The 14,704-nt window shown below is 42.2% G+C and overlaps 1 protein-coding gene across 3 annotated transcripts in view; it reads left to right on the top strand.

Moving 5' to 3' along the window:
* Positions 1 to 1,845: 1,845 nt before the first annotated feature.
* Positions 1,846 to 14,704, top strand: part of UBR1 (ubiquitin protein ligase E3 component n-recognin 1) — a 61,896-nt gene continuing 49,037 nt past the window's right edge. For 2 of the 3 annotated variants that reach the window (XM_084288077.1, XM_084288078.1), the window contains exons 1-2: positions 1,871 to 1,993; positions 12,161 to 12,417. In XM_084288077.1, coding sequence (XP_084144203.1) covers positions 1,919 to 1,993; positions 12,161 to 12,417 — 332 coding nt within the window. In that variant the 5' untranslated portion in view covers positions 1,871 to 1,918. Of the gene's footprint in view, positions 1,994 to 12,160; positions 12,418 to 14,704 lie in introns of all 3 variants that reach the window. The other variant, XM_084288079.1, reaches the window with a different exon arrangement.

Raw genomic sequence — 14,704 nt, forward strand, 5'->3', positions numbered from 1 at the left:
ATTGTAACAATAGTTCAGCTAAAAGATGCAGCCACGCAAGATGTTTGCCTCACAGCAGAGGGGACTGCAGGCAGTCCTCCCAATGTTTCAGCTTGTTTGTTGCTATCTTGGCATCACAGCCTTGCTTCTCTTGCTGGACTACATCAGAAACTTGATTATACAATTACTGGTGTTGATACTAAAACATGAGGAGGACTCTTCAAAATTCACAGCAGTTGCAGTCTAAACTTGGCTGTTGCACAAACAGCACTGCTGGTTACCAGTCAGCTGTGCTGTCAGATAGGGTTGGGTACAAATTTGCAACACATTCAAAGAAAAAAGAGATGAAGCTCTGTATTGATTTTTAATTGGCTCATTGGCAATGAGTAAAGCTACAAAATTCAGTCAGTTATATTCTGTGCCTAAAGCTGACACAGTCGCAATATATACACAGTAATTCTAAGTGACAGATTTCAGTAAGATAAATAAATGTGCAGTGACTTTTCATAATTACCCCCAAGATTTCTATACACCATGTTAATTGTTCAGCTTACTTTAAATCTGCTCTGTTCAAGACATCTAATTCAAATTGGGCACCTCTATTTGCCTTCCACAGGTACAGTAACATAATTGCTACTAAATTAACATTACTTTATGCCATTTTCATGTACGTTTTCCTAGTTGTTTGACTCTTTTTGATATAGAAGACTGACCTGTGTCATCTGCTTTGTCAGTGGAATGTACAAAGGAGAATTGGTAAGACTGCTTCATCAGTGATTTATATACATATGAATATCTTTGAAATCATAAGTACTTAACAGACTTTCTGGCAAACAAAGATTCAAGGCTATGTTTTCTTGAATCTTTCTCATCTGATAGCATGATACAATTTTGCTAAAATGTGCCCTAACATATGGTTGTTCTTGTCATGCCCCTTCAATCTTCTGCTGACTGTATTTTAGAGCATTTCAATAAAAAATGGGTATGAAGCTACCATAGAAAGGTACAATCATGTGTTCCTACAACATAAGAAAAGCTTTGGGAGTATCTCTGGCCCGATGCACTGAGGAAAATCTAACAAATATACCTGAAATGTTCACCTGCAAATGTTATGCCATCCGCAGCGGTATTTGAAGAATGTGCGAGTTGCTTGGAGGCTTGAAGCAGTAAGGCTGTAATGAAATAAGGTAGTTTTCTTCAGATCAGAAATATTAGACATTCAATAGGTTGTTAGTGTGTATGCCTGCAGGGTCCAAAGTCATAGCTATTTGCCTATTTTTTTCTGCAGCCCCAGAAAGGTACAAACAGGGGAACATGCAACTGACTTGTTTTGCAGCAATCTGGAAAACGTCCAGCAGCGCTTAGGCCAGCTCTGTCACATACGTGTCAAGTCCCTAAATGCCCTCATCGTCTGTCAGAGAAGCAAATCCGGAGTACACGGAACAGTTATAATACGCTGTAACAGCAAAGTGAAGAGGAAAAATTTTGATTTTGGAACAAGGTATGTGTCTAGAGATACTGAGGTCTCCTACACTTGTGTGAGAGAGTTTGTAAAATTTTGCTTTTCTGTAGCCCAAACGGGTGACCTTAGCCTGCTGAAGTAAGAAGAATCTACCCAAATGTATTTGAAGGGAGCATTCAAATTACTAAAACCGTTCCCCTCACAGTGCCGACAGACCCAGATCGGCCTCCCGCGGCAGGAAGCAGGCTCCCCGCCTCGCCTCGCCTCGCCTCAGGGCGGCCCCCGGGCTCCCTCCCGCCGGGCACCTCCTGGCCCCGGGGCTGTGCCGGGCCGGGCCCGCTGCTGCGGCGCTTGCGCAGGGAGCGGGCGGCGCCTGCGCGGCGCAGCCGTGAGGCGGCGGGGGGCGGGCGGCGGAGCGGGCCCGGGGGCGGCGGAAGCTTGAGGCGGGCGGCGGCGGCCGCGTCTTTCGCTCCCAAGATGGCGGACGGAGGCGACGGAGGGCCGGCAGCGGCGGGCGGCCGCGGCCCCGCGCAGCCCCAGGAGCGGGTCTCGGTGAGGCGGCTGCCCGGCGCGGTTCCCCCTGCCCCCGCTCGGGGGCAGCCCGTGCCCTGCCCGCCCCGCCGCTCGCTGCGGCTGCCCCGGTGGCTTCCGGCCGCGGGGGAGAAGCGGAGCGGGCCGGGAGGCGCCGTTGTGCGGCGGCACCTGCCGGGGGGCGGCCGCGTAACGGCGGCGGGGAGCGGGGCGGGAGGGAGGGCCGCGGCCTGCCCCGGCCCGGCCCCGGGGAGAGGAGGGCTCGTCGCCGGCTCGGGTCGCGGTTTGGCCCGGGGGGGTTATCCCAGGGCTAACCGTGAGGAAACCTCGGGGCTTCCCGGCGTCCCGCAGACGTTTTGGGGTGTGCGTGTAGCTCCTGCCCTCAGCCCGGGGGGGGTGCGTGGTTAAAGGCTGCGGAGCAACCGAATAAACGGCCGGTGTGGGGCGGTGGGAGCGGAGCGACAGAAAGGGAAGAGGGGAAGGGGTGTGGGTGCAGGCAGCGAGTTGTTTCTGTGCTGAATAAAATTATCCCCTCTCTTCTCCGTGAATTGCTTCAATCGTGGATTTAGTGTTTGCTGAGCACTTCTTGATCTGTCTGGAGGTAGTAGGTGAAGGGCCCTGTGGGCTTTCCTTTGCAACCCTGCAAAGTAACTATAACTGTTGCAAACGCTCCTGCTAAAGTAGATTAAAACCTGGTGGCTGCCCATTTGCTAGCAAAAAGTCTGAATTTATATAGGGAATCTTACATTTTATGTTACTTTTTCCTGTTCTCCTAATAAGAGCAACAAATAACCTGAACGTGTAGTCCAGTGTTGAAACTCTGGGTATTGGAAAGCTGGGCACAGGGAAGTCCGCAGAATGATGGCACCATTTAGTTCGAAAAGACCTCTGAGGTCGTCTGGGCCAACCTTTAACCTGGCATTGCCCACCGTGACTGAAAAGAGGAAATGTAAATAGGAAGATACTTGGGAAACTGTTCATGCGGGCAGCAGTGCTAAGCCACCAACTGTCGTGTGTCTTACCTTTCCCCAGAATCATAAGGATCAAATCCAAGGGGTGCAGCCTGTGCATCCAGAGCCATTTCTGAGGAGAACTGTATTTTGTGACTGTAACAGACCAGCACGTGGATTTCTTTCTGCATTATAAACAGTTTGATTTTAAACTATTAATAACGTAATCTGTTTAAATTATGATGTCAAAAAATGAAACCTGAGTTGAACTTGTTAAGCCTGAGAGACCAATATAGTCAGAGAGGTACTGAGGGCAATTGTTGCAATTGGTGGCAAAGCAATCCGCAATCTGCAATTGCGTTATTTGGGAACATAGGAGGCTGAGTTAGCCCCAGCAACGAATGAAACTGATAATACTGGTACTATGAGGAATGCGGGGGAAGATGTTGAAGAGCTCCTTAGCTGTTCAGAGATGATACTGGTCCACTCAGTTGTCTTAGTTTTTATGTGGTTTCAGCCAACTGAGAGTGCCTGTGCCAGAATTGCAATTATTTCAAGTTCCAAGGGAGTCTGTTGGCCTTGCAGGTGACTGCCCAGGCTCCCTTGCTTGCCATGTGTCCTAGAGAGCTCCAGGAATTTTCAGAGTGAGTGCGGGGTGGAGATATTACCTCAAGGGGAAAGCAGAGCTAGGGATTTGGATTTAAATGGGGCCTGACAGCATTAAGTCAGATTGCAGACATGGTTATAGTGGTGCTGGAGTCAGCTGCAATCTGGAAGCAGTGTGTCCAGTTTACTGCTGTATTCAAGGTGGTACTAGTTAGATGGAACTAACATATCCTCTCTGACTCATATTTTCACTGCACAGAGCTGGTCTAAATGTCCTTTTGCTGTGTTGCTAGGATCAGGAGCAGACACAACTGGCTGAATGGAGCAGCTTAAGTCTGACCAAACACATCAAATCTGTCCCAGTGTCAGTACAGTCAGAAAGACTTTTGCTCTTTTCTCCTCTCCAGCTTTGAGGCAGGTGGTGTTTGTGGTGCTGGGTTACATGTGGCTGGGTGACACTTGGGCTAGTAAACCTTCCTGGCGCGCTGGGTGCTCAGTGCAGAATTACCCGAATGGTTCTGCAGGAGCCAGCCTGAGGCTGGCATGGATGGGGATGACTCAGGTAACCAGCTCTTCTGCACCCAGCCCAGCTCTGTGGTTTTGCCTGTGCATTTAACTCTGACTCTTCTGGTTGGGTGATTGTAGTTGGGAATACCTGAGCTGGTTTTTCACTGCACTGGCTGCAGTCTTAAAGGTCCCATCTGCACCTTCCTCTTCTCTGTAGTGGCTGTATTGCTTCTTGAGCTGAGCTGTCCCTGAAGAAGATACAGCTGCATTTGCTATACTGGCGCTGACCTAGTTGTAAACCCTGTTAGCCAAACTTCAGTTCTTTCAGTTTTCTGTTCCTAGCAGCATCCCCAGTTTGCTTCTCTGACTGATGGGCTGGACTTGGCTCGTCTAGTAGCTGGCTAGCAGGCATTGCCAGTGGCCAAATAAAAGCCTGCTCTGCAGGCTGGTTCCAGCCCTTTGGTTGTTTGTCCATCTGTATTCCAAGCAAATTCCAGTTTGACTCCTACCTGCTTTGGTGGCTGATCTCTGGAATATATCACTAGGGTTTAGGTACTAAAATACTTAAAGGATTTTCATTCATACTAAATCCTCAATTTTTGATGTATGAGTAACTTCTCAGTAATACGCGTGAAGAAAAGGGATTTTTTTTCAGAAGTCTTTTGTCATCAGTCAATATTTATATATAAAATGTAGATCTAAGCGGGATAGCAATGTAAAGGAAGAGCAAAATTTTGTTATTAGGGTATCTCCTTGAAAGTCAGGAAAATAACTTGATTTTTAATTTTAAATTCATGAAGTAAAGTGTGACACAAACACAGCCACTTGCACGTTCTAAAGTATTTCAGATCTTTTTATATGGTTCAAAGCTATTATGTAGTTGAGAGAGTGCATGGGAGGAGCCTTGTGTTTGTAGCTGTGTTGTACTCAAGTACTAATAGAGAGTGAATGTTCGTATGCAGGTTATTTCATGAGACTAATAAAGTGTCTGTCAGATGGCTTATTTTGGAGTTGCAGTGACTTCTTTCAGTTTTAAATCTGACCTCTCCTGGACAGAGTTAACAGGCTCACACTCGATGACATGTCCATATAATTTTACATCAATTTATGTAAGGTAAGTTAGTTTAAAACATCATCGCTAGGCAAACTGGCATATCTCCAAATTGCACGTAGTCCAAACCACTGCTTTTAGAAGAGTGCAGAGTATTAGCATGCCCACGAAGCAGAGGCTGTGAAGTTGCGACAGGTAACTGGAGCATTGCCAAGGTCCTGCCCGTGTCCTCGTGTATTTAGCATTCAATTGAAGTGCTTCCTTCTTGTTGTGGCATTGAGCAACGCTGTGGTTTTTCCTTCCTTGTCTGCTTTCATGTTTGCTCGTATTTCTCAGTAATTTTTGTGCCTTTCCTTAGTGCAGAAGTGAACTGTGATTGTGCAGGTACATCAGTTTTCTTCAAGTTATGTTTGCTGTATGCTGCTGTGAGGGGTATGTGACTCCTGGAGAGCGGAGCTGCGAGTGGATGTTGCTGGTAGCCTGTGACTGCCTAAGTGGCTTCTGGATCCCAGGGCACTAGAGGAGCTAGGGATAAACAGATTGCTTTGAAAGATGCTGCGTTATTAGTGCTGAATATTGATGGATTCATCTGAATGCTATAGCACATTAATTCAGTGCAGAATGAAAGTACGTATACAATGGATCCTAAAATTCATGATGTTTGGGAAAAATCGAATTAATGTACCACAAGTCTGAGTACACAGGAATTAATACAAAAACCTAGTATAAATAAATTCCCCACCTCAACGTAACAATATTAAATGGAATTGCTACTTTATAAATATCCACTGTGGCTACAGTGAAGTCTGGTGCTAAGAAATTAATTAGATATTTTGTTCCCCAGAGGGTAGGAGACCACAGCAAGGATTCTAAGAATCAAACAAGGAAAGGAACAAAGCGTTGTCTTTGTTTCTCTAGAAACAAAGGGATCTTGAGTCTGTCAAACGAAGAGTCAGTACTTCATGAAAAGGTTCTATTTTAAAGCTTCTCCCAGAATACTACAAATAACTCTGCAAATCTGATTTTGCTATTTTTCCAGGGAGAATAATTATTTTTCGAAGTATTTGTTCTACATATTGTTTTGCTTTAATACCTGATACAGAATTCGTGTTCCTTGTTGTGTTACCATGTAATTATACATTGCTATCTGCCTAACTCAGGTCTGACCCAAAAATTGGCAATGTGAAAGGTGTTCTGATTCCATGTCTCAAAGATCTGGGAATTATTTCTAGAGTGTCTTGCTATTTTGTTTTGCCTGTGGAGCCTACTTGGTAGTAGCCTGCTAATTTTGCAGCCTGTTTAAGCTAGCGTGCCCAGTTGGCAGGCAGTTTGATAGATAACTACAGGCCATGATTTCACTTGAAATAGCTGCTTGGGTGCCTGTCTGCATCCAAGTGCTTATCCCAGGGAAGTGAAGCTTTGTGCGAGTTTGGAAATGAGCATGATTTAAAAGTGCCATGTGAGAGTCAGGGAGGTTGAACAGCCCAAATCTGCGCCTTGCGTCCCCTGAAGGTGACTTTGGTTTTAGCTGTCCAGCAGCTGAAACAGTAACTGATCGTGCTGCTGGTCGATTCTGTTTCTCTGGTGGTTCTGCGAATCCGGTAGGTGTTGGAGACTACAGGAATCGAGGTAGGTTTTTGCTGTAGACCAAGCTTTAGTACTCTGCAGTGTTATTAAGAGCCTCGTTCCCAGTGGGTGAACACCTGCAGCATTAAAGCATCTTTTAACATTAATTGGCACCCTGCTTTGGCTCAGGGGCCGAGGTCTAAATGAATGTAGAGATCAAACATTTCTTTCATGTCTTCAGGTCAGAGTGGATGTTTTGTTAGGACAATGTTAAATAATTCTGAATGTTACCTGTGTTGTGCCAATAGAAAATAACTTTTGAAACCAGACTTGCTGTGTTCAGTGTAATTACTGATATCCAGAGCAGACCAGGGTTTGGTACGTGGCTGGTTCCCAGCTGTGTTATGTAAAGGAGGCATGTTACTGACGTGTCAGAAAGCAGGTGTTCTGTAATTGAGTTCTAAGAAGTCCTTTTTTTTTTTTTTTTTTTTTTTTTTTAAAAAAAACAAAAAACAAAACACCTTAGATTCTCCACTAACCTATTGGCTATACTTTGTGAGAGTAGATGAAACACATCGCGAACAACTACATGGTGCTAGTATGACAACACTGGTCATCTTCCAGTTTCATTACCTGAACAGTATTGAGTGCCTGTTCATCACCTTTCACGATTTTTTAGAGAAATTTTTCTATTTGAATAGTACACTGGACAGATCTACAGTTGTGTTTGTAGCTGCGCATGTATTTTCTCCAGGCTATTGGAGAAAACAGTACATTGATTTGTTTCCAGCAATTGAATATAAGGATTAAGTGCAAATTACTGCAAGCTGACATTTGTATAATCTGCTTGGTACTTCAACAGTTTGTTTTGGACGTGTGGTGTGGTGACGTGAGATGATTTTGATGGTTTTGTGCTTCATGATGCATTCAGGGTTGTTTATTTTAATTATCTTGTTTATCCCCCTATCTTTACAGATCTGCAAAAATGAAATCAGGAAGAAAAATCTTTTATTTTTTTTCCTCAGATAATAGAACTTCTGCACCTAACAGCTTTTAATTTGACTTGAGGCAGGGAAGAACAAATCTGCTAATTGGTTTCTTGTACTTATTTGAAGCCTCTTTTTTTTTTTTGGAGAATAAGTATCTTTGAAGTTGAGATTAGTTGCCAAGTCTACTTGCTATTTTTTCTAACGTAGTGCTTAGGTGTCCCACACTGCAGTTGGATCTTATTTTCAGCGTGTTAGAAAACTGATAATTTTAAACTAAAATAAACAGGAGGAAAAGTTGCTCTAAAAAATTAAAACCAGAAGCTCACAGGAAAATGTTAGTTAAGAATCTCTTAAAGTTTGCTTTCAAAGGCAATTTTCAGTGGTCTGCAGGTTTTAAGAACTTGTGCCTGTTTATCCTTTTGAAATGTCTCTCATGACTGTTTAATTAGACACTGTCAGATTCGAAGTTTTGTGGGATCTGTTGTTTTGCTAATCTGTTTAGTGCCAACTGTTCTATGCATTGAAGTAAAACAGCCTTTTACATTTGGTATTTCTGTTGAATGGCACCTGCTCAAAATTAGCATGTTCCCAACATTTTATACATTTACTTTTGAAATGCTGCTTGTCCCTGCTGTTTTGACAGGCAGCTGGTATTGCCATCTCTTGCTTCACAGACTTATGCTGTGCACAAACTAGGCTTTTTCCTGTCTGCTTCTTTAAGCTGGAATATTGGAGCAGGTATGGTTTTTAGTTTGTGCTACTGGCAATGTTTGTTCCTTCAAAATTTGCTATTTAATATTTTTAAGTATTAATATTCCTTCTTTTCACTGATGACATTAATGCATATTTCTAAAAAATATAGCCTTGAAATTTATGCAGTGAAAGACCAGCGTGTCAATCAGCGCGGTTAAAGCAGAGCTGGTCTTTATAGTATCGCCAAATGCAAATGGTTAGTTTGAAAAGGCTGGAGAATTCAGAGAGAACTGTGCTCGGAATGGAAAACAAACTGTCACGGAGGTGATGGCTACTGAATGAACTAAGTAATAAGCCTGTTGCAATGACAGAGAAATTCCCTCATAGTGGTGTGAAATCTCATTTGACGCTTGATCTATAGGTGAAAAGTGACTTGAAAGAGTTTACCTTTTTTCCCCTTTTCATTGCATACTTGGTTTGCTCTCATTCCTATCATTTGTGGTGTTTACAAACTAATGCATTCGAAATGACAGATATTCTGCTCTTTTTATAGGAGTATCTGTAGGCAAATAGAATTCTTCATCCTCTGACCTTTTCTAACGTGATCCTTCTGTTTGGAAAAAGCCTGCAAACTGCCCTTTCAGATGTAGGACAAAACTGCTTGTTTGGCTGGAATTGATGTTGGTCAATTCTCTGTGTGCTTATACATGTGAAAGGCGTATTAGTAGCTTGTCCTCGTGGAGGAGGACATCTTTTGATAGAAGATAAGGGATGATCCGTTAAAGATTTTTATTTCTATTGTATTGTAAGGTATCACTTCTGTAATCACAGTCTTCTAGAAGGTCATTTAAGACTACAGATAACTGCTTTTGTTACACAGAATAGTTCAGTTACTTGGACTTGGACAAAATGGATGTTATCTCTGCTCTTTTGACAAAACTATTCACATTCAAGAAACATGTTTTTTCAGCTCCTGGTTCCAATCATCTCCCTTTTTCTCATACTTTGAGAATGATCATCCTAAGAAAGGTGGCTGTGACAGGAGCAAGTGAATAGAGGAGGAGAAAAGATGGGGCTGGGGAAGGTTAGAGATGCAAAGTGGAAGGGAAGAGAGGAGGTAAGGAGTGTCTGACACACTCTTCACTGGTGTCAGGTCCCAGTGTGGCATTTGCCTGCTGTTAGCAGCACCTGATGGATGCCGTGCGGGTTTGCTGTCTCCCCAGGGATGCTGGTATTGTGTTCCTGCCATGGTTTCTCCCCTAGCTCCTTCTGGTGGTTGGCTGTGGTGGTTTATTTTTGAGTCACGTCAGTGCCCCCATGGTTCCATGGTGTGGCCTGTCTGTTCCTTCAGGTAGGTTTTCCTAAAACTGAGCAAATGAGAACGCACAATCTCTTGGGACCCCCTGCGCCAGTGCTGGCTGGAGAGCTGGAGGGAGTGCCTGCTTTCTGCCTGCAGCTGGCTTGCACGTTTCGTGGGCTTTTAGAGACTCCCAGCCCCCCTCTCTCCATACGATGGGAGGAAATGAATTTAAGATGATACACTATTTTATTTTCTCTTCAACACCCAATACATGGTCAGTTAAGAAATCATAAAGAATTTACTTCTAGGAGACACAGAAGGAATGGGATGGATTGAAATTTAGCCTGGTGCAGCTTTCAGAAATAAGAATATTCTTACTTCTCTTTCTGAACATGATGACTATTTCTTGGATCATGTACAGGTTGAGTATAAATTAATGTGTTTACCAGAAGGCAACCAGCCCGCTTGAGAGAGTTCTCTTCCCTTCTTTCCTCTTGTTCCCTACTTCCTGTCTTCCATTCTCCCAAGAACATTTAAATAGAACTAAAAGCTTTGCGTAGGAATACTTGAAATGTTTTTGAGTTGGGCTGTGAGAACCCACTCTACGCTTCTGGCAGATTTTCAGGAAAGCTTAGCCCCATGTTTCTTGGAGCTATTATGTGTTCTGTTCCAGCAACACAGAAGCTAAACTTGCAGCATCTCTTGGGAACATCGCTTATTAAGACACAAGAGCAGCAGGCTGGGAGTCTCTTGTGCTTTGGAAAACCAGTGTGCTGAGGGGTCAGTGTCCCCAGCTCCACTTTGGAGCAGATGCAGTAAGCAGGTCATCGCAGCGTCTGTGGACTCTCTCTTCCGTCAGTGTCTGCCGTGCATTCTTCCATAACTTTGCAGTCAAGGATCACTGTGCTAAATCAAATAATGAACTACCTTGGGGTAATGCTAAGGTAGATTGGTGGCCAAAATACCAGTGGAAGCCTCAGGCTAAAGCTAAACATATTAGAAAAATAGTGTTTATTATTGAAGTTGTAAGGCAAATGTTTCATGTGATTAGAACACAGAACAAATATCTTTTGACAGACTAGCAGTGGGTAGTGGATATTATTGTAAAGCTAGGCAGTCTTAATCTGATATCTTGTTTCTGTTTCTTTTGCTTTGGATTTTGTGTGGATAGTTTTTTTTTTTTTTGTACCTGTCTGTACCATCTAGACACACAATTCTTCAGAAAACAAATGCAACTTCTATATGATATTTTGCAGATCTGGCTTTAAGAGTACTGGAGTTGCAGTGCTATGGACTATATCTGTTGCAGTTTAATTTTTTTTGGTGTTAAAGAACTGTTCAAATGCAGGTAGCAGACCAGAGAGCTCTAGACTTATACATCTGGTATTTAATCCTTATCTCCGTTGATGCTGGGGGTAATCCATTGATTTGATTGATGCAGGTTTTATCGTAAATCAGAAATCAGACTTCTATTTCTTGCCTTTCGCATATAATGTCATATATTTTTGTCCATTAAAAAAAGTTGAACAGTCAACTTCTTTGAGGTTTCTCTCCAGTCCAAACTCTTCAATGGTTGCTTTGCTCATTTTCTACTTGCTGGCCTAGAGGAAGCTCCCTTTAGAGTTATTTGTGAAGTTGCATATATATTGTTTTCTTCAAAAAAAAAAGTCTTTGGGGGTAAGTCAAGGCTGTGTATCAAAGGAGTTTGCCCTTAGAAGCCTGGATGGGTAAATTTGTTATCTGATTTGAAGGGGGGTAGAGGGGGAAGCACTTTTTCTAAGTAATGGGAATAATGTGAAAGAATATTAAGACTTGATGGATGAATAGATCAACTGGAGAGAGCTGTTCAGAGAGCTAGAGTAGTTGCATGTGAAATTAGGGTCTTAGACTTTGGTCTGAGGTTTTTAACTTTCCTAATACAAGTACAATTATTATCTTAAAATACAATTTAATTCCTTCAGCCTGGTTTCCCAAGGATATTCAGTTTCTAAAATCAATTGTTCCTTTCTCCCTCAGTAGCTTTTTAACCCTGATGAGCAGTTCCAACAAAATTTTACTGAAGTGTAATGATTTCAAAGACAATTGGATATGTTTTGTGGCTATCAGCAGGCTAAGGAACAAATCCCAGATTTACTTACCAGCTAAGACAGGGAGGCCTCTTTTGCTGCTCTTTGCTTTTGTTGGCATCTGAACAAACATCAAGATTTGTGTATTGGCTGGCCTGTTGGCATGTGTGTAGTTGAAAATTAATGAAGTACACTGGTAGCTCCACAGTAGCGTAGCACTTGCCAGCTTTTGCCTCATGGTATCCTTAACAGAAGACTTCAAGGAAACAGAGGTTACTGTGGTGGGCACTGAAAGGTGAGCAGCAGGGACATTTTTGGGAAACCATGCTTTGTTGAGTTTTATTGCTCACAGAACTGACTTCTGATATGGAAAAGAATTCTGGATTCACAGTAGAAGTGCTTAATCCTATTTTCTTTATGTATTTCTTTATGCTTATTTACGGGTGTACTTTTCTTGCAGTGGTGTGATGAAAGATTCGACTTCCAAGCTACATTTTTACAGTGCTTGGCAAAACATGTGCCAAATATTTACTCAGCTGAGATGGACCCCTTGCTGGAGAAACAAGAAGAAATGGTTCAGGCAGCAATACTTTACCCCCTGGAACGTTATTTGTTTGGGGAAGACCCAGATACATTTCTAGAGAAACTACAACAGAGTGGAACATCACAGCTCTGTGGGAAGGTGTTCAAAGGAGGGGAGACAACATACTCTTGCAGGTAAGAATTGAAGGTATGTTATTATGAATGCTTTCTTGTGAGGTAATGAAGCAAGTGGATTTAATAAAATTAGTTGCTCTGCTAACTAATTGTTGCCTGTATCATGGTAGGTCTTTATTTTTCTGAAGCAAATACCACCATCAGTTTTCAAACCAGTGAAAAAAGCAAGAAAAACTACGTGTAAAAGCAGGCTCCAGCAGAGAAATGAGAAAGGAAATGGAAAGGATGCTAATGATACTGAAAGCCATTGATTAGAAAGATTGAATGATGGGGTCTGATAGGGGTCTGTACCTGGGACTGAAGGATAACAGTCCCTTTTTAAATTTTTTTTATTTTTTTATTTGCCTGCATTGGAATCCAGCATTTCTGAGCATCCTCAGTCCTCTGCACAAGCAGTATCTATGTAAACAATGGTCATTTCTCTCCTTGGTTCTCACTCTGGATTATGTTAAAAATGGGAACATATTGATTTGCTATTATTTTATTCATTTATATGTCAGAGATCTTTGTGATGGATTTGAAGTTTGCAACTATTCTGGCTGTTCATTAGTCTTACTATGATGCAACTGTCATAGTTTGTAGTTTGCATTTTATTTTCTGCCTAGAAAATTGCAGCAGAAATGCCAGAAGAGTATCAATAAGGGTGAAGAATATTAATATGAATAATAAAAAATAAAAATTAAAAAACAAAACGAAACTCCAGCCATTAGAATTTAGGAAATGTCAAAAAGAAAGCTCTCTGTAAAAATAATTTGTGAATTATACTATTGGGTTTTAATCAGTCACGTACTATTATGCTTTTTCTATAAATAAGTTAGGCTTGAGCATGAAAGGAAAGTAGTCTTTGAGTAAGTTCTCATGTATTTGCTAGATGTGTACACTTAATTGGGAAATGGATTGTTGGACAGCACAAGAAGGACGGGAAAGTATTAGAAGGAGTCCAGAGGAGGACCACCTTGATGATCAAGGGGCTGGTGCACCTCTACTGCAAAGACAGGCTGAGGGATTTGGGCTAAGGGACCAACCCAGAGAAGAGAAGGCTCTGGGGAGACTATAGCAAACTTTTGGGGCCTAAAGAGGGTCTGCAGGAAAGCTGGGGAGGGACTCTTTGTCGGGCGTGTTGTGATAGGACGAGGGGAAATGGCTTTAAACTAAGAGAGGATAGGTTTAGGTTAGATATAAGGATGGATACCATGAGGATGGTGAAATGCTGGAAACGCCAGAGAAGCCGTGAATGCCCTGTTCCTGGAAGACCAGGCTGGATGGGGCTTTGGGCAACCTGGTCTGGTAGGAGGTGTCCCTGCCTGTGGCAGAGGGGTTGGAATGAGGCGATCTTTAAGGTCCCTTCCAACCCAAACCATTCTGTGATTCTATGATTTTTCTGAAGGAGAAGGATGGTCAAGGTGTCTGTTTAGTATTGCTGAAACAGAAATAATCCTGTTAGTACCTGTGCAGGGCTCTTGGATGACAAAAGGCAAAGTGACAAAGATATATCTCTCAGGGGTTCTCTCTTTTTTCACTTCCTGTCTTGCAACAGTGTGGTAGTACTTATATGAGATACTGTACTTAGTACTGCAACTGAAGGTTAATATATTTACTTTACGCTTCTAAAATGCTAAAAATAATATGCTCTGAAATATTAAAATCTGAATGTATAGAATTGGACGTTCAAATACGGAAGGCATTTCTGGCTTAATTTTTATGTCTTTTAACTCACATTACAGTTGGTTTATGGTAATGAATGGTAGCGAACCATTAAACTGTTGTAGTGAAGATTATCACCTGAAGGTTTGAGAGGAAATTCATTCTGTAATCAGAATTATACTAGTTTAGTTGTAAGGAAGGCTTGAACTAGATAGTGAAGAATGGCATAAAACAAAGATTGATACGTTATTATCAAACACCTATCATTCATATTTTGCTTAGAATGACACAGCATTTAAAGAAATTTTGACCATGTTTGAGGGTGGAAAAAAAGCAATATAAAGCTGACATGCATATGGAGCACAGAAAAAATTAGATTGCATACATGAATTATAATTCTTTTTTTTTTTTTTTTTTCAGATATAAGTGCTTCACTGAAACTGTTAAATTTTAAAGTATATATTCTTCAATTCAATTTGTAAAGGAATTCTACTTAGATATTAACTCGTAACTGTTTATAAAAAGTTTCAGACCTAACCTGGCAGAAGTGTAGCATAGCAAACCAGCTACAATTGTTGGAAACCATAGTAAAGGGAACTTGAGTCAGTCTCATTTTTTTAAATAGCTGTTCATTCCTAGTGAA

The sequence above is a fragment of the Netta rufina genome (assembly GCF_964035555.1).
Source record: "Netta rufina genome assembly, chromosome: 5".
Taxonomy (NCBI): domain Eukaryota; kingdom Metazoa; phylum Chordata; class Aves; order Anseriformes; family Anatidae; genus Netta; species Netta rufina.